This window comes from Hypanus sabinus, chromosome 31 (assembly GCF_030144855.1).
Source record: "Hypanus sabinus isolate sHypSab1 chromosome 31, sHypSab1.hap1, whole genome shotgun sequence".
NCBI classification, from domain to species: domain Eukaryota; kingdom Metazoa; phylum Chordata; class Chondrichthyes; order Myliobatiformes; family Dasyatidae; genus Hypanus; species Hypanus sabinus.
This window is the reverse complement of record NC_082736.1, coordinates 11593902-11620817: the sequence shown is the minus strand read 5'-3', so window position 1 is coordinate 11620817 and position 26916 is coordinate 11593902. Positions and strand designations below refer to the sequence as shown.

The 26916-nt window shown below is 46.1% G+C and overlaps 1 protein-coding gene and 2 pseudogenes across 1 annotated transcript; 1 reads left to right on the top strand and 2 right to left on the bottom strand.

The window, feature by feature from the left end:
• The first annotated feature begins 2081 nt into the window (after positions 1–2081).
• LOC132383846 (uncharacterized) overlaps positions 2082–26916 on the top strand; it is a 212306-nt pseudogene continuing 187471 nt past the window's right edge.
• Positions 9346–21597, bottom strand: LOC132383875 (late histone H2A.L3-like; annotated as a pseudogene).
• LOC132383882 (histone H2B 1/2-like) lies at positions 22503–25116 on the bottom strand. The gene has a single exon (XM_059955082.1). It carries the CDS (start codon positions 22876–22878, stop codon positions 22504–22506), a length of 375 nt encoding a protein of 124 aa, XP_059811065.1. The 5' UTR covers positions 22879–25116; the 3' UTR covers position 22503.

Below are 26916 nucleotides of genomic sequence, written 5' to 3'. Positions count from 1 at the left end.
TTCTAAAAACATTTCCTATGATTTGGAAGCAAAGGAATCCCTGGAATCATTCAGTGTGTACGTGGTATGTGAAAGAATTTGTCCGGAGTGCTGTGTTGTGGAGAAACCATTGGAAGGCGGAGCTGGAAGATGAGAGGCCACTCTCGGCTGTGTCCGTCACTCTGACTCTGTCTCCTCCCCTCCCCGCCTCACCAGTCACCAGCATTGGATCACAAAACAACACTCTGCCATCACTCTGTCTCTGATTGCAAAGCCAATTCTGTATACAGCTTACAAAATGGCCGGACTGAGGCCCATATGAACCACATCACTAAACCTTGTCAGCTGACCTGGGTGAGGGAGTTTAGGACCAATGAACTAGTCTGTGTCAGCAGGGATGCCCACTTTGACCACATAGGTGTACACGATAATGAGAGGCACTGATCGTGTGGATAGTCAGGGGCTTTTCCCCAGGGCTGAAATGGCTAGCATGAGAGGGCATAGTTTTAAGTTGCTTGGAAGTAGGTATAGAGGAGATGTCAGAGGTAAGATTTTTTTACGCAGAGAGTAGTGAGTGTGTGGAATGGGCTGCTGGTGGTGATGGTGGAGGCGGAAACGATAATGTATTTTAAGAGACTCCTGGATAGCTACATGGAGCTTAGAAAAATAGAGGGCTATGTATACAGCCTGGGTAGTCCTAAGGTAGAGACAAGTTCAGCAAAGCTTTGTGGGCCGAAGGGCCTGTCCTGTGCTGTAGGGTTTCTGTGTTTCTATGAGTTACTCCTTTGCTCCAATTAGGAGGAAAAATAAGTAAATACAAAAGAAATAATAGATACAAAAACCTGCAGATTCTGTACACTGAAGAAAAGCAGGAAACAGAAATCCCCAGACCTGGTAGTTCATCAACCTTCCCAGCAAAACGTTTTAAACTGTAACAAAACAAGGAGTCATTGCAAACTTCCAAAAGTTTGGACTGAGTTGTGAAGAGCAGTGAGGATTCTGCAAAGGGGTAGATACGGGTGATGTGATCGGCCACAGGTCTGGCAGCTGTGGGAGAGAGAGGCTGTGAACTTGTACATTTAAAATATGTAAATACAGAACATTTTCTAAATGTTCACAGGGAACAGGCAGTTCAGAGGGAACTTGGGTCCTGGTGCATCATTCACAGCTCCAGATGGAATTTGGAATGCGAACAGGGGGTATCTGGTGAAGGGTTTCAGTCTGAAACGTTAACTCTGTTTCTCTGTCCACGGGCACTGCTTGACCTGCTGCATGTTTCCAGATGTCTCTGTGTTTTACTGGAAAGTCAGAGTTAGGGCTTTATTCCCTGTAGCATAGAAGAATGAGGGGAGACTTGATAGAGCTATATAACATTATGATGGGTATAGAATGCAAGCAGGCTTTTTCCACTGAGGCTAGGGGAGAGAAAAACAGAGGACATGGGTTAAGGGTGAAGTTTAAAGGGAACATTGGGGGAGGGCTTTTTCACACAGAGAATGGTTGGAGTGTGGAAGGAGTTGCCAGATGAAGTGGTAAATGCGAGCTCACTTTTAACATTTAAGAAAAACTTGGACAGGTACATGGATGAGAGGTGTATGGAGGGATATGGGCCAGGTACAGGTCAGTGGGACTAGGCAGAAGAATGGTTCGGCACAGCCAAGAAGGGCCAGAAGGCCTGTTTCTGTGCTGTAATGTTCTATGGTTCTAGTCCTCGCAATTGTCCTCTGGATCAGAATGTCATCATTTAATTTTCGGAGAATTGAACAGAAATTTAAACAGATTATGTGCCAGTTCTACAGCGAGCTATGTGTTAACGTTACAGACTGACCTTCAATATTGAAGCTGTGCATCTGAAGGTTTATGCGAACACTTTGTTTCTGTTCTGTTGCGGATAAACCGTTGGAAATTGGCCTGTGTATTAAAGTGAAGGCGGAGCTGGACGATGAGAGGCTTCTCTTGGCTCTGTCCGTCACTCTGACTCTGTCTCCTCCCCTCCCCGCCTCTGTCTCTGCGCGTTTCTCGGGCAGGTCGGGGCGCTGTGTATAAAAGGAGACAGCAGCAGTCGGTTTGTCACTGAGCAGCGACCCGAGTGAAGCAGCATCATGTCTGGCAGAGGGAAAGGAGGCAAAGGACTGGGCAAAGGCGGAGCCAAGCGGCACCGTAAAGTGCTCCGTGATAACATCCAGGGCATCACCAAACCGGCCATCCGGCGTCTGGCTCGCCGTGGCGGCGTCAAGCGGATCTCGGGTCTGATCTACGAGGAGACCCGCGGGGTGCTGAAGGTTTTCCTGGAGAATGTGATCCGGGATGCGGTCACCTACACTGAACACGCCAAGCGCAAGACGGTCACTGCCATGGATGTGGTGTACGCTCTGAAACGCCAGGGCCGCACTCTCTATGGCTTCGGCGGCTGAAAAACTCCCACTTCCTCCCGAGCACAACACAAAGGCTCTTCTAAGAGCCACCCACCGCCTCACAGAGGGAGCTATGTTCATAACTTCGGTAAAATGTTATTTTTCGTGGATAAATAATAAATTGTGTTACACATTTGAATAAAGATTCACTGGGCCTGCTTGAAAGGCATGCGATTCTGCTTTTTCAGTCGGTGATGCCCGCAAAACATCATTGAATGAATTAAAATTAAAATCGATCTTAATCTTTGCCGTCACGATCAGAAATCAGTTCACTCCAAAAGACCAGATGCATATATTCAAATTTTGCATTTATTAAATGGAACTGAAAGCGGATAATCCGTGATTTAATTAATTGGGGAAAAATATTTTCAAACACGGTTTCTGGTAATTTGAAGTAATTCGGCACCAATCACACTATATTCTGATTGGCAGTAAACCGACAACTACGGTATTTTACAATATTCGCTGTGAGACTGTGCGTGATGAATGAAGGACTGAACCAATAGCAACAACCGGACTCCGTTAATCGACACCTGATGTTTTGCCAATCGGATACAATGGGACAGCCCTACTCTAACAGTATAAAATCCTGTCCTGGAGTCTGTTTAGTCATTCTCGTCGTTGTATTTCACCCTGTGTTGTTTCTCCTGAAGCAGAATGGCCCGCACCAAGCAGACAGCGCGCAAATCGACTGGCGGAAAAGCTCCTCGCAAACAGTTGGCGACCAAAGCGGCGCGGAAGAGCGCTCCTGCCACCGGCGGAGTGAAGAAGCCTCATCGCTACCGGCCCGGCACCGTGGCTCTGAGGGAGATCCGGCGCTACCAGAAATCCACCGAGCTGCTCATCCGCAAACTTCCCTTCCAGCGCCTGGTCCGGGAGATCGCTCAGGATTTTAAAACCGATCTGCGTTTCCAGAGCTCGGCCGTCATGGCCCTGTAGGAGGCAAGTGAGGCTTACCTGGTCGGGCTCTTTGAGGACACTAACCTGTGCGCCATCCACGCCAAGCGAGTCACCATTATGCCCAAGGACATCCAGTTGGCTCGCCGCATCCGCGGGGAGCGCGCCTAAGCTCAGCGTACACACGAAACACAAGAAAAGGCTCTTTTAAGAGCCACGATCGCGGCAGAGGAAAGGGCTATCAGTTCCTGCTTATTACTGTGGCGATGTACAATATCCCTCTGCCATCCTCCTGAGGAGTCTTTGGGAATGTTCAATGGCTCTGTTCAGTTCTGCAAATTCCAACACTCATGTCAGGTTAACGCAGGGATTGACCGTAGATGAACGCACTCTCTCCCCTTCAGCATCTCTGCTGATCACTCATTTCTCCCACACACCGGCCAGGTACAGCTTGTGCGGCCGCTACCCTTTTCTTTGTTTCTCACAATGACTGTCCGTGGACCGAGAATGGTCCCCTCCTCCCTCAGAAAAGAATCACCTCTCATCTTCCAGCTCCGCCTCCATTTTGTACAACCAATTTCCAACGGTTTCGCGAAACCCAGCGATTTCCGCAATTTCTTAGACGCGTAATGAAGGTCTGTCGGCTACCGGGTGGTTTATCATATTTCCTCCCCGTACAGTCCATCCCCAGAGAGGGATCCCTCCCTTCACCCTCTCCCGGGAGTCAGCCGTTCGCGATCTGAATTGAATTTGCGGCTGTGAGGCGCGGGAACTCCGCAGGCCATCAAGCTGCTTAAATCATGCTGACGCAACTGTATTTCTGTTATATTACCCATCCTGTTGTGTATAATATTTATTAAAAATTACTATCAATTAGATATTTAGACGGAGACGTAGGGTAAAGATTTTTACTCCTCATGTCTCCGAACGAAATAAGTAATAGGTCAATTCAATTCGATGTCTGTCACTCTCCCGGGAAGGGGGAGGAACTAGGCCTGCCACCATATCTAACACAAACCCCGAGTAAAACTGAGCTTGGACGTCCAGGTTTCACTTCTAAAACTGGCTCCTCACGGCCGCATCGAGTATTAGCGAGGTACCAAAATCTCGGTATTGTCGGAGAAAATCCCGCGGAAATCTCCATCACGGGAAACACAATATCCCGGTTTAGCTCTATTCTGAGATGTGGGTGGCTCTGAGAAGAGCCGTTGGGTTCAGATACACACAAATGGTGGATTCTCAATTCACTTTTTGACTGCTGTCTTCTTGGGTTTCGCGGATTTCGACTTCGGCTTCTTGGCCGCCTTCGTCTTCGGGGTTGCGGCTTTCTTGGGGCTCTTGGGCTTCGGCGCCGCTTTCTTAGCCGGTTTCTTACCTCCCGCCTTTTTAGTCGCCGGTTTCTTACCTCCCGCTTTTTGTAGCCGCTGGTTTCTTGGCGCCAAGCTTCTTGCTGAGAGAGTTAAAGATTGCAGATTTATTTGCAGATGGCTTTCTTCACCACCTTCACGGCACTTTTTTTTCTTTACCGGATTTAAAGGATCCCGAAATACCCGAGCCCTTGGCCTGAACCAAGGAGCCGCTTTCCACTTTCCTCTTGATGCTCATCTTGATCTGGGGGCGAAGTTTCACCACATCGACACCGCTGCCGGTCAGAGCCTTAATGATGGCCGCACCGGACATACCCTTCCTATCGCGACAACCCTCCACGATCTTATCGATCTGTTCGCCCAGCGAGGGACCGCGCTCGAGCAGCTTCGGCGGTGCTGTCTCAGTCATGTCGTTGACTCTGGTAAATCCTTCTCACAATCAGAATTGAATGAGAATTGAAGCGAAGGGTGGCGGCACAGAGCCATTTAAAGGCAGCGAGCGGACGGGGCGGAGACATCCTGCTTTCAGCTCTTGGCAGCTTCATTTTTCTGTGCTTCTCTCTCCTTAAAAACTCGCCGATTCCAATTCAAATCGGAAGCTGCGGAGACTCGACTAGTCCCAGTCTGTCACTGAGGCCGGAATGTTCGCTGGAGAGAATGTTTAATCGGGATTAAAGGCAGCACTTGTTATTTTAACCAGTTTCGTTACTGCAATGTCCATGTTCTTTTTCCGGATCTTTGACTTGTTCTCTGCTTTTCGGCTGAAATATTTAAACTAATTACAGTGGTTAATTCCGTCTTCAGGACTGAGCTGGGGGGTGGGGCGATTCCGTAACAGAAAAAATCGTTTCATTTTCTACAGGGAGCGCTGGGAAATCCGGCGATGTGTTCGGACTCACAAACACAGTGGCACTGGTCTAAACCACCCGCCCCTTTAAAACACTCTCTGAATCAACAAGTCAGGCAGCATCAATGGTGGGAATAAACGGTCGACATTTCGTGCTGAGACCCTTCATCAGGACTCTGGTGGGAGATGCTTCCTGAATTGCTGGGTTCCTCCAGCATTTTGTTCCGCGTTGTTCGCGATTCCCAAAATCTCTCGGATTGATGCTAACACAATGTTCACATCTGCACCTTCACTGCGGCCTGCAATCATTTACACCACTGTAACATAATGTACAAAAAGATATACTCAATTCCGTGACTAGTGAAGGCCAGCATGTCAGAAACGCAAAATGCTGGTGGAACGCAGCAGGCCCGGCAGCATTTTGTGTGTGTTGCTTGAATTTCCAGCACCTGCACATTTCCTCGTGTGTTCGTGCCAGCATGTTAAACCCCGTTATGCACCAGCCTGTCTACCAGTGAGACCACTTCAATGAACTGCTTGTACACTTTACCCCGAAATCTCCCGGGTCCATTACACTCCGTAATGACCGATCATTAATTGTGTAAGTTCTACACTGGTTTGACTTTCGAATATGCACCCCCCTTACTTATCTATATTAAAATGAATTTGCCACGCTGTGACCCTCCTCCCCAACCGATCAAGATCCCACTTTAACCTACGACCACCGTCTTCCCTGTCAAGAACATGTACAAATCATTTATATAAATAATGAATGCCGAGGCTCCCAACTCTGGCCCCTGCGGCTCACCACTAATCCCCAGCCTCCATTCTGTGAAAGAACCTTCAAGCACAACCCTCTGCTTCCTACCTCCCAGACAACTTTGTATCCAGCTGACTTGCTCACCCTGTATACAATGGGGCCTAATCTTCCAGACCAGGCTGCCATGTGAGACTTTTCCAAGGTCCATATAATAACACATATACATTTTTATCATCCTTTTCTTCAAAAACTCAGAGATCGTCAAACCACAACTCCCTATGCACAAAGCCTTCTGACACCTAACCTGACTCTGGCTATTCAAATGCTGGTACATCGTGACTCAGAATCCTCTCCAGTAGCTCCCCCACGAATGAGGTCAGGAAACCTGATTGTACTTCCCGGCTTGCCCTTGCAAAGGACAGAACGACATTAGCCTCTTTCCATTTTTCAGGACTTTCATCAGTGGTCTGAGGATTTTCACCTCAGCCTCCATGAATTAATTGCTCAGATCTCGTGGATTTATTCCCCCCTAATGCATTGTATGGCTGCATGTCACAGCTCATCTGCAAACTCACTCGCCACATTCACAACAATATCAGAGAAATTGAGAATGCCAGCAACAATCTCTGTTAATGTCATTGGTTAGAGGCCTCCAACCTGAATGACAAGCTGCCACGACCACCCTCTGTCTCCTTCCACCAAGACAATTTTGTGATTCTGATGTTGAGCTGTGTTCATCTGACAGTGGTGAGGATGAAGCTGTCCTAAAACATTCAGTGTGGGTTTAGGCTCCTGTACCTCTGGCCCAATGGTAGTAATAAAAAGGGGGCACCTTCTGGATGGTCCAGTGGACACAAACCTGACATGGGAAACTGGAAAGGGAAATTGAATCTATTTAATGTACTGGTGAAGCAGTTGGACTTGTAGATTTGATCAACAGGAGACATGGCCTTTCAGAGGAGAACAACGACAGCCAGGCCTGTTATGTCTGATGAACAGCAGGGGATGATGGAGACAAGGAGATCTGCAGTCACTGGATTACTCCTGATGCCATGTACTGGTGAGGGCAGGAACTGGGGGACAGGGCAGATGGATGTGAGGATGAGGACCTGGTACAGGAGGATGAGTTTAGGTTTCAAACCACTGGGATCTCTGCTGGGGCAGAGGTGACCTGTCAAAGTGGGATGTGCTGCACCTGAACTAAGTGGGTCAATTTTGGGCAGATTTGTTAATGCATCACAGGAGGATTGAAAGGATTCTCTCAGTAGGTTGGGAACCAAAACAGTGGTGCGGCAGATGATATCCCTTTACTCTGCCAAGATAGTGGCTCCTAAAAGAGCATTTTGTTGCTTTTAGTGCAAAGGCCGGGATTAAGCAGGCTCCGCGCAGAAGCATCGAGCCAGCTGGATGGTAGCAGCGTGGATGGCGCACAGGTTAGTGTCCTTGAAGAGCCCTACCAGGTAAGCCTCACTAGCTTCCTGCAGGACCCTGACGTTCGAGCTCTGGATGTGCAGATTGGTTTTGCAGTCCTGAGCGATAACCTACACCAGGTGCTGGATAGCTGAAGATCAAGTTGCAAAGGGAGGTGCAGAGGGCCAGGCTCTGTAGCTGGTTTATCAGGACTGTAGGATTGATGGTATTAAATGCCGAGCTCTCATCAACAAACAGCATCCTGACATAGGCATTCGCATTGCCCAGGTGATCCAATGCTGTGCGGAGAGCTACTGAGAGCACATTGACTGCAGACATATTGTAGCGATAGGCAAATTGCAGTGGGTCCAGGTCCTTCCTGGAAGGGGTGTTAATTCTATCCATGACCAACCTCTCAAAGCATTTGCTAACCACAGATGTGAGAGCTACTGTACATTAGTTCTTGGGGCAGCTCACACTGACCTTCTTGTGTATGGGAGCAGTTGTTGCCCTTTTGAAGCAGGTCAGAAATTCTGACTGTAGCTGTGACATTGAAAATGTCTTTGACCACTTCCACCAGTAGGTAGGCACAGGTTTTCAGAGCCAGACCAGGTATTTCATCAGGCTCTGCTGCCTTGCAAGGGTTCAGCCTCTTGAAAGACAGCCTGATGTCGGCCTCCAAGACAGAGATCACAGGGTCACCAGACGCTGCACCTATCCTCATAGCTGTGGTTTTACTCTCCCTTTAAAAGCAAGTACATAAGGGGTTAAGCTCGTCTGGTTTTGAAGCATCACTGCCATTCATGCTGTTGGGTTTGCTTTGCAGGACGTAATGGCTGGAAAACCTGCCAGAGTTGACGTGCATCTGATGTAGGGAATGTTGGAAATTCTTTAATCCGGTGGGCATGAGGTTTGGATCAATGGAAGGGTTTAAAGACGAGGTGGTAGATGAGGTGTTTAGTGCAATGGTTACAGTACTCAATTCCATTTTGGTCTTCATATATCTGAGTAAAGGTTTGGTATCATCTTTACTACCACTGTTTAGCTTACCTTTGTATTCCATCTTTTTCTCCTCTTTCTGACTTTTCAGCTGATTTTGCTGGTTTTAAAAAGCTTCCCAATTCTCTAATTTCCCACTAATTTTAGCTCCAATTTTGCCTTTGGCTTTAATGTTGGATAAAGATTTCCATTGTTAGAGCTGCACTACCCTGACTGTAGAATACTATTTCTTCTACCCTGGTAACTGTCTTTGCTGCGCCATCCGATTTGCTCCCAGAAATTCAAGCCACTGCTACTCTGTCATCATCCCTGCTAGTGTCCCCTTCTAGTCAATGACGTGAGATTGGATGGTGTGAGTTTGCTTTCCTCAGAAAGGAGCAGAATCTGAGAGGGTGTATAAGATTGTGAGGGGTGTTGCAGGACAGACAGTGAGAAGCCTTTCCGCATAACAGTGATGTCTAAAATTTAGTACATAGGTCGAAGAACATAGAACATTACAGGACAGGACAGGTCCCTTGGCCCACAATGATGAGGAAGAATTTAAGGTGAAGATGAAGAATGTAATGCTGGGGAGTTGAAGCATTTGCTTGAGAGTCTTCAGTGAGAGGAGGCTGAGAAGACAGGCTGTTAGAGTCTGATAAGTTGTTCTTTCCTTCTTTACTTTCAGAATGAGGACTGTGGAGAAATCAGCTGGGGCATGTGTGATCACCCTGGAGGAATTGTGACACAAAGGAGGTTCTCAGTGTCCCTGGGAGGACCGTGGGTTGTGCGCCCAGCTCTAGCTCCACACTGACTGTACAAAGGAAGTGGAGTGAAGATGGACATACTGAGGACCCGACATGACACTGAGTGTATTACAGATTGGAGCTTCAGTGAGGTGGTCTCTCCAAAGCTACAGGCAGCAGGTAACTGAGTGGCTGTGAGGAGATGTAACAGAAACAGGCCCTCAGTACAGCAAGCTCCTGTGGTCATTGTCCTCAGCAACACTGTACCTGTTTTTGCTACTGCTGGCGGATATCCTGTCACTGAGACTGCCTCTGAAGCTTACCGGGTGAGGCCCAAGTTCTGGGCAAATCGATAGTTAGGTTGGTGGGGGTCAATAACAGATCCTGGATCCACAAAATGATAGTGTGTTGCCTCCCTGGTGCCAGGGTCAGGGACGTCTCAGAGCAGAAACAGAATGGGGGGACAGTGTTCATTCAGCCAGAGTTGGTGGTTCACATTGGTACCAATGGACAGGCAGAAAAGGGAAGGGGTCCCACACAGTGAATGTTGAGAGTTAGGGAAGAAGTTAAACAGTGGAACCTGAAGGGTTGTAAACTCTGGGTAAATCCCAGTGTCGTGTGGCAGTAGTGTTAGGGACAGAAAGTTAGAGCAGATGAATGTGTGGCTGAGGAGCTGGTGCAGGGGCAGGTTTCAGTATTCTGGATCACTGGAACGTCTTTTGGTGACCTGTACAAGAGGGATGGTTTCCACCTTCACTGGAGGGGGGCGGGTCTGTATCATGAGGTTCATTGCTGCTACCTGGGAGCGTTGAAATGAGATTGACAGAGGGATGTGAACAGGAACACCAGTCACTGAATGGAGAGATTGAAGCTAAGTTTGATGCTTAATACCGTAAGGATGGATTTTGAGGCAAATCCACATCTGACATGAGTTTGTTTAAAGATCAGAGGCACAGTCTTTCAGGGCCAGTTTGTTCCAGTAAGAGGGAGGGTCAAGGAGGGCAGGTACAGGGACCTTGGATGATGAGAGAGGAAATTAATTTAGTCAAGGAGCAGAAAAAAGCATTTGTATGCTTTAGAAAGCTGAAATCAAACCCAGTGAGGTGTTTGACAATCTCCCACATGGTAGACTCAACCAGGAATTTAGGATGGATCCACAGTGATGTGGCCGATTGGCTTTCCAATGGAAGGGAGAGGTTACTGGTGCATGGGTCCTATTCTGGGTGGAGGACCATGATGAGTCGTGATCCAAAGAGGTTAGTACTGGGACATTGACTGTTCATGATATAAATGATGTGGATAAAAATGTGGTAGTGTGGGTGAGTAAATTTGCAGATGTCACACAAATTGGTGGCACTGTGCATTGCAAAGAAGAGTTCCAAAGGATACATCAGGATATTGAATTGTTGCTGATATGGCAGGAACATTAACAGTATTGACAAAGAGAAGGATGTTGGGGTCAAACCATACAGTGTCACTTAAACTGTGAGCACAGGTTGACAGAGATAAAGTCAGTGTATTGCATGATAGTCTTCATCAGGCAAGGCATTGAGTTCAAGCACCAGGATATTATGTTACAGCTTTATAAAAGCTGGTGAGGGCACATTGAGATACAGTGTTCAGTTCTGGTCACCTCATTATAGGAGGCATGTGGAGGTTTTGGAGCAGGAGCAGAGGTGGTTTACCAGGTTGTCTGGAGGTGGTGTGCAGTGAGGAGAGGCTCGACATGCTGGAGATTTTTCCTCTAGTGGCATTGGCTCAGGAGAGGTTTGACAGAAATTTTTAGAATTTTGCAGGACATAGTTGGTGTAGATTGCTAGCAATATTTTTCACAGGTTTAAAATCCTTCTACCAGTAAGCATGTATTTCAAGTCAGGGAAGAAAGTGAAGAAAACAGAGTGGTGGAGATTTTGAATGCACTGTCAGGGGTGGTGGTAGAGGCAGAGAGCACAGGAGTATTTAAGGAAATCTTAGACAGACACAGGAATAAGTAGAGAAGGGCAAAGTGCCACCCCTCTACTGTGCTGTGTTTTTGAACAGCAGATGGCCTCTGGCCATGGATCCATGCACGAGGTTGGGATATTATATCCCGAACAATAAATGTCTGTGCGAGGGGCAACAAATGCTACAAATACCTGTAGCATTTCGCAGAACAAATGCTGCAGGTACGATGGAGTGGAGGGAAGAGAGGAGGGAGAGATGTGCTTGATCAGGGAGAACATCTCCGTGGTACTTGGAGATTGTCCCATCAGTATTGAAGTAAGGTAGGGATGTTTTGATGTTTTAAAGGACATCAAATAGCAGGAGTCAATAAGGTTGTAATAGAGGGACATTTCAACTTCTCTCATGCTGACTGGGCCAGCCATAATGCCAAGGGTTTGGGGGATCAGAATTTATTCAGTGTGCCCAGGAGATTCTTCTCAATCAGTACTTAGAAGTTCCTACTAGAGACAGGGCAACACTGAACCTCCTTTCGGGAAATCAGACTCATTTCACTACCCTGAGCCTGGTGAACCCGCTGACTCTCCGCAAGAGGAGGAGCTCCATGCAGCCTGCAGGGGAAAATTGAGTCGGGACTGAAGCAGATCGCTTTCTGTGGAGAGTTATATCGGTTTGCTTGGCGGAAGAGACATGACGAACAGAGAAGCATCGTGGCTGTGACAGATACACAGCCCAGTTACCCTTAACGGAAATCACCCGCTGCTCAGTCCTTCCACAGTCACCGTGAGCGGCTCTGAACACAGCCTTTGGGTAAATAGGTTCAGCTTACGTCACTTCACTTACTGGCAGCGCCGGTTTTCTTGGGCAACAGGACGGCCTGGATGTTGGGTAACACACCGTCCTGAGCGATAGTCACCCCTCCCAGTAGCTTGTTCAGTTCTCCGTCGTTGCGGACGGCCAGCTGCAGGTGTCGGGGAATGATGCAGGTCTTCTTATTGTCCCGGGCCGCGTTGCCCGCCAATTCGAGGATTTCGGCCGTCAGATACTCGAGCACAGCAGCCAGATAGACCGGGGCTCCGACACACACCCGCTCGGCATAGTTGCACTTTCTCGGCCCTTTGAACCCGGCCGACCGGGATCTGCAGTCCAGCCCGAGAAGAGCGAGATTTGGCCTTGGACCGAGCTTTGCCAGCGCCGCCTTTTCCACGAACAGCCATATTTCCACAGTCACAGCAAATATTCAACCCAGAATGAAGGAGTATTCAACCCGCCCCAACTCTCCCTTTTTATACCCTCTTTGAAAATGCAATCTGATATTTCTGATTGGTGTGATCCTGCTTATTCTCATTGGTGAAGAGAAACGTCCGAATCGAAGAACTGCCTTAATCACTAATCAGCAGTCCGTAAAGGTAAAAACACGTTAAATAACCGTCTCCTCCCCGATGTGCACTGATATTTCGAAAAAGTCTGCCAAAAAATAAATCTGTTGTTCACATTTAATCAGAAATCAAATAATTGCATATCTGTTTGACGACTGACTGTTCGCATTTCCCTGTTCCTCAATGCAAGTGTGATTGATATTGAAATGTCTGGGAACTCAATTCTCCAACTTCTTTCAACCCGTAACGGAACCGAATAACACCGACCCTCAGCTTCTGCCCGCGGTCGGTCACTGTGTAAACGTTATCAGGTTATGGAGAAACGGCTCCTCAAACTGTGACCAACCGCTAGTCTGCAATTTTAAAAAGTTGTTCGATGAAAGAACCATTAACTCCCTCAGGCCTCGCATTGAAATGAGATTCCTAGAAGTTACCCAACTGAAACTAATAAACTCCTGAACCCACGGCTAAAACAGCAACGGCAGCAACCCTCCGCTCGACACGGATACCGGCAGGGACAGACTGATGGGGGATGGGGAGGTTACAATTCCGTGTCAGTGCAGTGGGAGGAATGTAAAGCACCGGCATTATACGGAGAAGAGGAACCGGATATTCCCACCGTACTTTAGGTCTTTTAAAAATCACCAGACATAAGATATGTGCAACTTATTGTCTAAATGTCAGTACAACTCTCTCAGTGAAATTGTGAGTGGCTCTTAAAAGAGCAGTTGTGTTTTTGATCATCTCACTGGGGAGCTTTACTTGGAGCTGGTGTATTTGGTCACCGCCTTTGTCCCTTCTGACACGGCGTGTTTGGCCAGTTCCCCGGGCAGCAGCAGGTGCACGGCGGTCTGGATCTCCCGGGAAGTGATGGTTGACCGCTAGTTGTAGTGGGCCAGGCGGGAAGCCTCGCCCCCGATTCGCTCGAAGATATCGTTGACGAACGAGTTCATGATGCTCATGGCCTTGGAGGAGATTCCAGTATCGGGGTGAACCTGCTTCATCACTTTGTAGATGTAGATGGAGTAATTCTCCTTCCATCCTCTTGCGTTTCTTCCCTGCCTTGCCCGCTGTTTTGGGCAAAGCTTTCTTGGCGCCCTTCTTCGGAGCGGATTTCCCTGGCTCAGGCATTCCGTCCGTCCGTTTCAGACCCAGAAATAGGCAGGACTGGCCGGGAGCCCAAACTAAATAGGCAGCACCCAGAACAGTATGCTAATGAGGGATGGCAATGCTTTGGATTCCCAATGGCTATTTGAAGAAACGACTCATGCAGTCCTATCATTTGATTGGCTATCTGACAAACTGCACAACCAATCATAACTCTCTCCACTGCCCATTGTCGTTTTGGCTAACACCGTCGACCGGGAACTGGCGCTGATCTGCTGAGTTGCCGCTGCCGGTTAATTCGGCAGGGGCGAAATCTAAAATACAAAATGGGCCATAAAGTACAGGCGCAGTATTCGGCCATTCGACCTATGGTGTCTGCTAGAAAAGCAGATGGAATGAGAAAAACACACACTTGATAATATGAAACATTTATGTAATGAAACATGGCAGCAGGAGATCGAAGGTCCAATTGTCAGCATGAGAGACCCATTTCAGGGAGAGGGTGAAATTCGATTATTGTTATATGCAACTGGCTTGCAGCAGATTAGTGACACACAGTATCGGAGACACAACATTCACACAATAAAAACATACTCTACAGAATTATAAAGAGGCGACAGAATTTCAGCAAGATCCCATTGCAGTGTAAAGTGGTCAAAGTGCTGCAACTGAGGTGGTGATGAGGGTTGTCCAGATTTGTTAAACAACAGATTGTCTCTACCCGTCTGAATCTGGTACAGTGTGAGAGTGTGGGTTCATTCTGTACCTGTCAGTCTCTGGTACAGTGTGAGAGTGTAGGGTTCATTCTGCATCTGTCAGTCTCTAGTATTGTCAGGGAGTTGGACCTCGCACTGTATTTTCCAATCTCACATGCAGTGTAAATGGATAAAATTATTCCAGATTCATTCTTATAGTTGGACTCTTTGATTAAATCAAGTTTGCTTCATAAACAAAATCATACAATGCGATGAGGCCACACTTAGCTTGGAAGAACAACATTTTCTGTCTGGGTAGCTTCCAAACTGATAGCATGAACTTCAAATTCTTGAATGTCTGGTAATGCCCCCCCTCAACAATTCCCCTTTTTCTTCTCTCGCCTTGCCCGTGTGCTCTTCCCCCCTTTTCTTTCTTCCATGGCCTTCTCTCTCTTTCACTAATCTTCCCAACTCTTTACTTCATTCCTCCCTTTCGGCATTCACCCGTCACCTTGTTTTCTCTCTCCCTTATTCCCACCTTTTAACTCTACACCTTGTCTGTTTGTCTCCAGTCTTGCCACATGTTTTTGGACCAAAACATTGACTGCATTTTTTGTCCTACAGATGCTGCCTGGCCTACTGAGTTCCTTCAGCATTTTGTGTGTGTTGCTTGGTTTTCAGCATCTACAGATTTTCTCTTGTTTGTGAAACAATGTTGTATATTGGTATCTCAGGGATGATGTATCTGGTTACATTGAACTACTCTGAATGGACTTTGCAGCAGAGCATCCAGAGCAACAAGACCAGACCATTGAATCCAACTCTGGGCTTGTGATAAACATGTAACTTTCCTCGAGTCTCTGTGTGGGAGGGTTTGAATGGGGTGTATTGTGTAGCAACATTCGGACTGATGGAATTGAGAATGATTTTGACTGTAGATATGTAACCAGTGTGTCCACAGTGATCAGTGATGGGGCCTCTGTATGATCAGATTAAAATACACACGGGCTGATCAGTTTGCTGATGTCATGAATGTTGGTGCAGTTGTGGGTGGTTAACATATAGACAGAACTGGATGCAGTTGGAAACCTGGATGGTGAAATGGGGACAGAGTTTAATCTGGACAAGTGTGAGGAGTTTTATTGGTCCAATTTTAGAGGAAACTCCACAGTAAATGGCAACACCCTTAGGAGCACGGATACACTGAGGGATCTTGATGTGTTCGTCCATATCATCCTGCAAGTGACATTGAAAGGAAATAAACTGCTATAATGATCACAGAGGGGGAGCCATGAGAGGACTGGGGGGATGGAGTGTCAGTGTAGATTAATGTAATGGGTGGAAACATGCAGAACTAACAACCACCAACATTGAGTTTTGTTTGTCTTTAAAAGGCTGGACAGATGTTATGATGAAATTATGTGATTTTTTTAAAACTGTGCTTTGTTTCTGTGTTTGGAGGACAATAACTGAGTTGTTATAGTTGTCCTTAAACATAAAATGCCTCATGCCATTTTATTTGTAAAGACCCACAATAACAAACTCGGTACCAGTAGCATTCACACCACAAGAATACCGCAGTGTCAGTCTGCAATGAGAAAGCCTGATCACATTCTCTTCAGGTTCAATGGCATTGCTGATTCTAAGTTTACCACTATCAAATGCCAACAAATATGTGTTCTTAATAGGTCTGTGGGAGATACCCAGGATGTGAAGCTGTACAAATGGAGAGAGACAAACTGAGCCAAGTCACAGTTTGATGAAGGGCAGAGAGGAAAAGGGAGGAAAAAAGAGAATTTGATGTTGTGCCCTTATGCCTGAACTATTCCCAGTTAGAAGTGTTAATCCTCCAAATTGAGTTCAGCCTCACTGTAACAGTGTGACATCAGATGTCAACATAAAAACTAAAATAATCTCAGCTGAAATATTGTCTTTCATTTGTTGGTCTTCTTTACAAACATTTTACCGGATAGAAAAGGCAAAGAATTTCTGTCTGAGAATCTCAAACACAACAGTGTGTCAGGTCTGATGTGTCTGCCAGTTGCCCAGCATTTGAAGGAGGAGATGGTGGAGAAGACAGCACACCAGTCTGAGCAAGAGAAACCCCAATACACGGACATGTCCTTGATCTGACCTCATAAATGGCCACAGAGATGATACCGTTGAGCTGACATTCACCACCACTCATCTTGTAAGGGATTCACCAGGCCACTGAACCTGCAGATACACCAGCCAGTTCACAGGGGGAGAGGCCATTCACCTGCTCTTTGTGTGGGAGAGGATTCATTCAGTCACATGAGCTCTTAAACCATCAGCCAGGTCGCACCGGTGTGCAGCTAGACTTGGCTAAGTTGTCTCTGTCTCTCAGTATAGCTTCACACCTGTTCCGAGCATGGGAAGAGATTCATTCAGTTCAACCACTTTGTCAGGCTCCAGTGAGTTTATAATACATAGAGGACCCACTTCGGTCTTGTGTCAGCAAAGAAATTTACTCAGTCATCGCACCTGCTGAAACACTGGCAACTTCACATCAGGGAGGAAGTTGATATAAGCTCTATGTGAACATTTTAACCATCATGGTGGCTGAATCTAGTTGGAAGTTCATGTGAGCTGTTAATGTCAGATTCTGCAGATATTGTGACTGATCACTGGTCACTGGGCATTGGAGGGTTCGTTCTGCTGATGTTAGTCTTAAAATACCCAGGTATCAATATTGTGGATCTGTGACAAATTCATCAGCTCTATTTCAAATCCTGTGTTTCAGGTGATTCCTGCCTGTCACACAGCTATGGTACAGTAGAGAGGCCACTTAGTCCATCTGGTACAAGCTCACGTTCCTATTCTACCCCAGAGCTTTCAAATCCATCCCTGCTGTTCACCTCTCACTCATTCTATAATATTCAGGTTGCAACTGCTCAGTCTGTGACTTAAGAGGGTTACTTTGAATTAAATCCATAACTTTCTGGAAACTGCAGAAGATGAATTCACTAGGGTTTTGTCCCAAATAGACTTCATTCCTCACAGCTCTGGACCAAGGATGAAGTCTTGTATGGTTAAAATCTTTCTAGAACATAGAAACGTAGAAAACCTACAGCACAATAAAGGCCCTTCGGCCCACAAGGTTCTGCTGAATATGTCCCTACCATAGAAATTACTAGGCTTACACACATCCTTTTATTTTTCTATGTTCCATCTACCATTCCAAAAGTCTCTTAAGAGACCCTATCATATCTTCCTTCACCACTGTTGCCAGCAGCACATTCCACACACTCACTACTCTCTGAGTAAAATAAATCCTCTTTCTTAATGTCTACATGCTCAAGCTTTTCAGTCTGCTGCAAGTCATCACTACAATCACTAAGATCCTTTTCCATAGTGAATACTAAAGTATTCATTAATTACCTCTGCTATTTCCTCCGGTTCCATACACACTTTTCCCACTGTTACATTTGACAGGTCCTATTCTTTCATGTCTTATCCTCCTGCTCTTCCCATACTTGTAGAATGCCTTGGGTTTTTCTTTAATCCTGTCTGCCAAGGCCTTCTCATGGCCCCTTCTGGTTCTACTAATTTCCTTCTTAAGCTCCTTCCTGTTAGCCTTATAATCTTCTAGATCTCTAACATAACCTAGCTCTCTGAACCGTTTGTAATGTTCTATTTTCTTCTTGACCAGATTTATTACAGCCTTTTGCAGACCAGAGTTCCTGCACACTACCATAAATTCTGTGTCTCATTGGAACGTAACTATTGCAGAAATTCACTCAAGTGTTCCCTGAACATTTGCCACACTTCTTCCGTACTTTTCCTTGAGAACATTTGTTTCCAATGTAAGCTTCCAATTTCCTGCCTGATAGCCTCATAATTCCCCTTATTCCAATTGAATGCTTTTCTAACTTGTCTGCTCCTATATCTCTCCAATGATATTGTAAAGGAGATAGGATCATAATCACTATCTCCAAAATGCTCTCCTGCTGAGGGATCTGACACCTGACCAGGTTCATTTCCCAATACCAAATCAAGTGCAGCCTCTCCTCTTGTAGGGTTAACTACATATTGTGTCAAGAAACCTTCCAGAACACCCCTAACAAATTCCACCTCATCTGAAACCCTTGTTCTAGGGAGATCCCAATCTATAATTAGCAAATTAAAATTTCCCATCATGAAAACTTTATTATTACACCTTTCCAGGATCTGTTTCCCTATCTGCTCCTCGATACCACTGGTACTATTGGCTCTGCCCAGCTCTATTCACTGTTTTGGGTGATTTTCACTGATTTTGAAGGGCCATGCCTCACACAGCTGGGCTGTTGCAATACAACACTCTCCCCTAAAGTATGAGCAGAATGGTGGGTTAATATTTGATGCAGCAGAAACAAGTAGGGTCAGCCCAAATGAGGGCTTGGAAGCTCTAGATGTGATGGAGGCTCGAGTTGATGGGGAGTAGAAAGAGGGAACCAGATCAGGAGGACGAGGCTACAAATGAAAGTTCAGCAGCATCTGGAAACTGATTGACTGAAAAAGAAGAGGTTTCTGTTTGCAAAATGCGGGAGGTCCTCAGTAGCCCCAGCAGCATCTATGGAGAGGAATAAATAGTGAATGTTATGGGCCAAAACACTTCATACTATCTAGACTGTTTATTTCTCTGCTTAGATGCTGCCCAAACTGCTGAGTTCCTGCAGTACTTTGTGTGTTACTTTGGCCGATCGGCTTTCCAATGGAAGGGAGAGGTTACTGGTGCATGGGTCCTATTCTGGGCGGAGGACGTGATGAGTCGTGATCCAGAGAGGTTTGTACTGGGACATTGATTGTTCATGATATAAATGATGTGGATAAAAATGTGGTAGTGTGGGTGAGTACATTTGCAGATGGCACACAAATTGGTGGCACTGTGCATTGCAAAGTAGAGTTCCAAAGGATACATCAGGATATTGAATTGTTGCTGATATGGCAGGAACATTAACAGTATTGACAAAGAGAAGGATGTTGGGGTCAAACCAGACAGTGTCACTTAAAATGTGAGCACAGGTTGACAGAGATAAAGTCAGTGTATTGTATGTTTGTCTTCATCAGGCAAGGCATTGAGTTCAAGCACCAGGATATTATGTTACAGCTTTATAAAAGCTGGTGAGGGCACATTGAGATACAGTGTTCAGTTCTGGTCACCTCATTATAGGAGGCATGTGGAGATTTTGGAGCAGGAGCAGAGGTGGTTTACCAGGATGTCTGGAGGTGGTGTGCGGTGAGGAGAGGCTCTACATGCTAGAGATTTTTCCTCTAGTGGCATTGGCTCAGGAGAGATTTGACAGAAATTTATAGAATTTTGCAGGACATAGTTGGTGTAGATTGCTAGCAATATTGTTCACAGGTTTAAAATCCTTCTACCAGTAAGCATGTATTTAAGGTCAGGGAAGGAAGTGAAGAAAACAGAGTGGTGGAGATTTTGAATGCACTGTCAGGGGTGGTGGTAGAGGCAGAGAGCACAGGAGTATTTAAGGAAATCTTAGACAGACACAGGAATAAGTAGAGAAGGGCCAAAGTGCCACCCCTGTACTGTGCTGTGTTTGTGAACAGCAGATGGCCTCTGGCCATGGATCCATGCACGCGGCTGGGATATTATATCCCGAACAATAAATGTCTGTGCGAGGGGCAACAAATGCTACAAATACCTGTAGCATTTCACAGAACAAATGCTGCAGGTACGATGGAGTGGAGGGAAGAGAGGAGGGAGAGATGTGCTTGATCAGGGAGAACATCTCCGTGGTACTTGGAGATTGTCCCATCAGTATTGAAGTAAGGAAGGGATGTTTTGATGGATTGTGTTAAAGGACATCAAATAGCAGGAGTCAACAAGGTTGTAATAGAGGGACATTTCAACTTCTCTCATGGTGACTGGGACAGCCATAATGCCAAGGGTTTGGGGGATCAGAATTTATTCAGTGTGCCCAGGAGATTCTTCTCAATCAGTATTTAGAAGTTCCTACTAGAGACAGGGCAACGCTGAACCTCCTTTCGGGAAATCAGACTCGACAAGTGACGGTGCTGAAGACCTCGATCCTTTCACCCCGGCACAACCTGATCAAACTCTCTCGCAAAATATTCATTTATATTTCGGAGACCTGGGTGGACGAGATTTTGAGTAAATACCGTCAGTTTCACAGGGTAAATTTACTTCTGTAGATAAATGTAAAGCAGCAAATATTATTGTTCTGTGAGGCGATGGGAATTCTCATGAAGCAACGAACAGGCGATGTTCCCGCCTGCTGCACACCGGATCGGTCCAGGGTCAACACGCAATGTGAAACACAGACAACAGGGTTTTAGGTGATGACGAGCGGAGTCGTTCAGTGATCGGAAATTCAACCCTCCGTACGGAAGCTGACTCTGGAAATTCATTTCACTACCCTGAGCCTGGTGAACCCGCTGACTCTCCGCAAGAGGAGGAGCTCCATGCAGCCTGCAGGGGAAAATTGAGTGGGGACTGAAGCAGATCGCTTTCTGTGGAGACTTATATCGGTTTGCTTGGCGGAAGAGACATGACGAACAGAGAAGCATCGTGGCTGTGACAGATACACAGCCCAGTTACCCTGAACGGAAATCACCCGCAGCTCAGCCCTTCCACAGTCACCGTGAGCGGCTCTGAAAAGAGCCTTTGGGTAAATAAGTTCAGCTTACGTCACTTCACTTACTGGCAGCGCCGGTTTTCTTGGACAACAGTACGGGCTGGATATTGGGTAACACACCGCCCTGAGCGATAGTCACCCCTCCCAGCAGCTTGTTCAGTTCTTCGTCGTTACGGACGGCCAGCTGCAGGTGTTGGGGAATGATGCGGGTCTTCTTATTGTCCCGGGCCGCATTGCCCACCAATTCGAGGATTTCGGCCGTCAGATACTCGAGCACAGCAGCCGGATAGACCGGGGCTCCGGCACCCACCCGCTCGGCATAGTTACCCTTTCTCGGCCCTTTGAACCCGGCCGACCGGGAACTGCAGTCCAGCCCGAGAAGAGCGAGATTTGGCCTTGGACCGAGCTTTGCCAGCGCCGCCTTTTCCACGTCCAGACATTTCCACAGTCATAGCAACTATTCAACCCAGAATGAAGGAGTATTCACTCTCGCCCTTTTTATACCTTCTTTGAAAATGCAAACTGATGTTTGTGATTGGTGTGATCCTGCTTACTCTCATTGGTGAAGAGAAACGTCCGAAACGAAGAACTGCCTTAATCACCAATCAGCAGTCCGTAAAGGTAGAAACACGGAAAATAACCGTCTCCTCCCCAATGTGTACTGAAATTTCGAAAAAGTCTGCCAAAAAATAAATCTGTTGTTCACATTTAATCAGAAATCAAATAATTGCAGATTTGTTTGACGGCTGAGTGTTCGCATTTCCCTGTTCCTCAATCCGAGCGCATTTAATGCAAGTGTGATTGATATTGAAATGTCTGGGAACTCAATTCTCCAATTTCTTTTAAACCGTAACGGAACCGAATAAAACCGACCCTCAGCTTCTGTCCGCGGTCGGTCACTGTGTAAATGTTATCAAGTTATGGACAAACGGCTCCTCAAACTGTGACCAACCTCTCGTCTGCAATTTTAAAAAGTTGTTCGATGAAAGAACCATTAACTCCCTCAGGCCTCGCATTGAAATGAGATTCCTAGAAGTTACCCAACTGAAACTAATAAACTCCTGAACCCACAGCTAAAACAGCAACGGCAGCAATCCTCCGCTCGACACGGATACCGGCAGGGACAGACCGATGGGGATGGGGAGGTTACAATTCCGTGTCAGTGCAGTGGGAGGAATGTAAAGCACCGGCATTATACGGAGAAGAGGAACCGGATATTCCCACCGTACTTTAGGTCTTTTAAAAATCATCAGACATAAGATATGTGCAACTTATTGTCTAAATGTAACTACAACTCTCTCAGTGAAATTGTGAGTGGCTCTTAAAAGAGCCGTTGTGTTTTCGATCATCTCACTGGGGAGCTTTACTTGGAGCTGGTGTACTTGGTCACCGCCTTCGTCCCTTCTGACACTGCGTGTTTGGCCAGTTCCCCGGGCAGCAGCAGGCGCACAGCGGTCTGGATCTCCCGGGAAGTGATGGTTGACCGCTTGTTGTAGTGGGCCAAGCGGGAAGCCTCGCCCCCGATTCGCTCGAAGATATCGTTGACGAACGAGTTCATGATGCTCATGGCCTTGGAGGAGATGCCAGTATCGGGGTGAACCTGCTTCATCACTTTGTAGATGTAGATGGAGTAACTCTCCTTCCTCAGCCTCGTGCGTTTTTTCCCTGCCTTACCCGCTGGTTTGGGCAAAGCTTTCTTGGCGCCCTTCTTCGGAGCGGATTTCGCTGGCTCATGCATTCCGTCCGTCCGTTTCAGACCCAGAAATAAGCAGAACTGGCCGGGAGCCCAAACTAAATAGGCAGCACCCAGAACAGTATGCTAATGAGGGATGGCAATGCTTTGAATTCCCAATGGCTATTTGAAGAAACGATTCATGCAGTCCTATCATTTGATTGGCTATCTGAAGGAACAGCACAACCAATCAGAACTCTCTCCACTGCCCGTTGTCGTTTTGGCTAACACCGTGGACCGGGAACTGGCGTTGATCTGCTGAGTTGCCGCTGCCGGTTCATTCGGCAGGAGGGGAATCTAAAATACAAAATGGGCCATAAAGTACAGGGGCAGTATTCGGCCATTCGACCTATGGTGTCTGCTAGAAAAGCAGATGGAATGAGAAAAACTCACACTTGATAATATGAAACATTTACGTAATGAAATATGGCAGCAGGAGATCGAAGATCCAATTGTCAGCATGAGAGACCCATTTCTGAGTGAGGGTGAAATTCGATTATTGTCATATGCAACTGGCTTGCAGCAGATTAGTGACACACAGTATCGGAGACACAACATTCACACAATAAAAACATGTTCTACTGAATTATAAAGAGGCGACAGAATTTCAACAAGATCCCATTGCAGTGTAAAGTGGTCAAAGTGGTGCTGCTGAGGTGGTGATGAGGGTTGTCCAGATTTGTTAAACAACAGATTGTCTCTACCCGTCTTAATCTGGTACAGTGTGAAAGTGTGGGTTCATTCTGTACCTGTCAGTCTCTGGTACAGTGTGAGAGAGTGTGTGGTTCATTCTGTATCTGTCAGTCTCTGGTACAGTGTGAGAGTGCGGGGATCATTCTGTATCTGTCAGTCTCTGGTACTGTGAGGGAGTTGGACTTCGCACTGTATTTTCGAATCTCTCATGCAGTGGAAATGGATAAAATTCTTCCAGTTTCATTCTTATAGTTGAACTCTTTGATTAAATCAAGTTTAATTAAATAAAATCATACAATGCGATGAGGCCACACTTAGCTTGGAAGAACAACATTTTCTATCTGGGTAGCTTCCAAACTGATAGCATGAACGTCAAATTCTTGAATGTCTGGTAATGCCCCCCTCACCAATTCCCCTCCCCTTTTTCCTCTCTCGCCTTGCCCACCCATCACCTACACCGTGTGCTCTTCCCCCCTTTTCTTTCTTCCATGGCCTTATCTCTCTTTCACCAATCAACTTCCCAGCTCTTTACTTCATTCCACCATTTCGGCATTCACCTGTCACCTTGTTTTCTCTCTCCCTTATCCCCACATTTCAACTCTCACTCTCTTTGACAAACTCTGTTTGTCTCCAGTCTTGCCAAATGTTTTTGGACCGAAACATTGACTGTATTTTTTTGTACTACAGATGCTGCCTGGCCTACTGAGTTACTTCAGCATTTTGTGTGTGTTGTTTGGATTTCCAGCATCTACAGATTTTCTCTTGTTTGTGACACAATGTTGTATATTGGTATCTCAGGGATGATGTACCTGGTTACATTCAACTACTCTGAATGTACTTTGCAGCAGGGCATCCAGAGCAACAAGACCAGACCATTGAATCCAACTCTGGGCTTGTGATAAATATGTAACTTTCCTCGATTCTCTGTGTGGGAGGGTTTGAATGGGGTGTATTGTGTAGCAAGATTCAGGCTGATGGAACTGAGAATGATTTTGACTGCGGATCTGTAACCAGTGTATCCACAGTGATCAGTGATGGGGCCTCTGTCTGATCAGATTAAAACACACACGGGCTGAACAGCTTGCTGATGACATGAATGTTGGTGCAGTTGTGGATGGTGAACATACAGACAGAACTGGATGCAGACCAGTTGGAAACCTGGATGGTGAAATGGGGACAGAGTTTAATCTGGACAAGTGTGAAGAGTTTTATTGGTCCAATGTTAGAGGAAACTCCACAGGAAAAGGAGCACGGATACACTGAGGGATCTTGATGTGTTCATCCATATCATCCTGCAAGTGACATTGAAAGGAAATAAACTGCTATAATGATCACAGAGGGGGAGCAGTGAGAGGACTGGGGGAATGGAGTGTCTGTGTAGATTAATGTAATGGGTGGAAACATGCAGAATTAACAACCACCAACATTGAGTTTTGTTTGTCTTTAAAAGGCTGGACAGATGTTATGATGTAATTGCATGATTTTTTTTTAAAACTGTGCTTTGTTTCTGTGTTTGGAGGACAATAACAGAGTTGTTATAGTTGTCCTTAAAAAGAAAATGCCTCATGCCATTTTATTTGTAAAAACCCACAATAAAATACTGGGTACCAGTAGCATTCACACCACAAGAATACCGCAGTGTCAGTCTGCAACAAGAAAGCCTGATCACATTTTCTTCAGGTTCAATGGTATTGCTGACTCTAAGTCTATCAACGCCAAATGCCAACAAATATGTGTACTTAGTAGGTCTGTGGGAGATACCCAGGATGTGAAGCTGTAAAAATGGAGAGAGACAAACTAAGCCAAGTCACAGTTTGATGAAGGGCAGAGAGGAAAAGAGAGGAAAAAAGAATTTGATGTTGTGCCCTTATGCCTGAACTATTCCCAGTTAGAAGTGTTGATCCTCCAAATTGAGTTCAGCCTCACTGCAACAGTGTGACATCAGATGTCAACATAAAAACTAAAATAATCTCAGCTGAAATATTGTCTTTCATTTGTTGGATAGAAAAGGCAAAGAATTTCTGTCTGGGAATCTCAAACACAACAGTTTGTCAGGTCTGATGTGTCTGCCAGTTCCCCAACATTTGAAGGCTACCAATTATTGAATGTGAAGGAGGAGATGGTGGAGAAGACAGCACACCAGTCTGAGCAAGGAGAACCCCAATACGCTGACCTGTCCTTGATCTGACCTGATAAATGGCCACAGAGATGATACCAATGAGCTGACATTCACCACCTCTCATCTTGCAAGGGATTCACAAGGCCACTGAACCTGCAGGTACACCAGCCAGTTCACAGGGGGAGAGGCCATTCACCTGCTCTTTGTGTGGGAGAGGACTCATTCAGTCACATGAGCTCTTAAACCATCAGCCAGGTCGCACCGGTGAGCAGCTAGACTTGGCTCAGTTGTCTCTGTCTCTCAGTGTAGCTTCACACCTGTTCCGAGCATGGGAAGAGATTCATTCAGTTCACCCACTTTGTGAGGCTCCAGTGAGTTTATAAATACATAGAAGACCCACTTCGGTCTTGTGTCAGCAAAGTAATTTACACAGTCATCCCACTTGCTGAAACACTGGCAACTTCACATTAGGGAGAAAGTTGAAATAAGCTCTATGTGGACATTTTAACCATCATGGTGGCTGAATCTAGTTGGAAGTTCATGTGAGCTGTTAATGTCAGATTCTGCAGATATTGGAACTGATCACTGGTCACTGAGCATTGGAGGGTTCGTTCTGCTGATGTTAGTCTTAAAATACCCTGGTATTAATATTGTGGATCTGTGACAAATTAATCAGCTCTATTTCAGGTGCTTTCTGCCTGTCACACAGCTAATGTACAGTAGAGAGGCCACTCAGTCCATCTGGTACCAGCTCACCTTCCTATTCTACACCAGAGCTTTCAAATCCATCACTGCTGTTCACATCTCACTCACCCTATAATATTCAGGTTGCAACTGCTCAGTCTGTGACTTAAGAGGGTTACTTTGAATTAAATCCATAACTTTCTGGAAACTGCAGAAGATGAATTCACTAGGGTTTTGTCCCAAATAGACTTCATTCCTCACAGCTCTGGACCAAGGATGAAGTCTTGTATGGTTAAAATCTTTCTAGAACATAGAAACGTAGAAAGCCTACAGCACAATAAAGGCCCTTCGGCCTACAAGGTTGTGCTGAATATCTCCCTACCCTAGAAATTACTAGGCTTACCCACATCCGTTTATTTTTCTATGTTCCATCTACCATTCCAAAAGTCTCTTAAAAGAGCCTATCATATCTTCCTTCACCACTGTTGCCAGCAGCACATTCCACACACTCACTACTCTCTGAGTAAAATAAATCCTCTTTCTTAATG

What these genes read in the sequence shown, in the direction of transcription:
- LOC132383882 (XM_059955082.1), bottom strand. Translation starts at nt 22,878, where the DNA reads ATGCATGAGCCAGCGAAATCCGCTCCGAAGAAGGGCGCCAAGAAAGCT.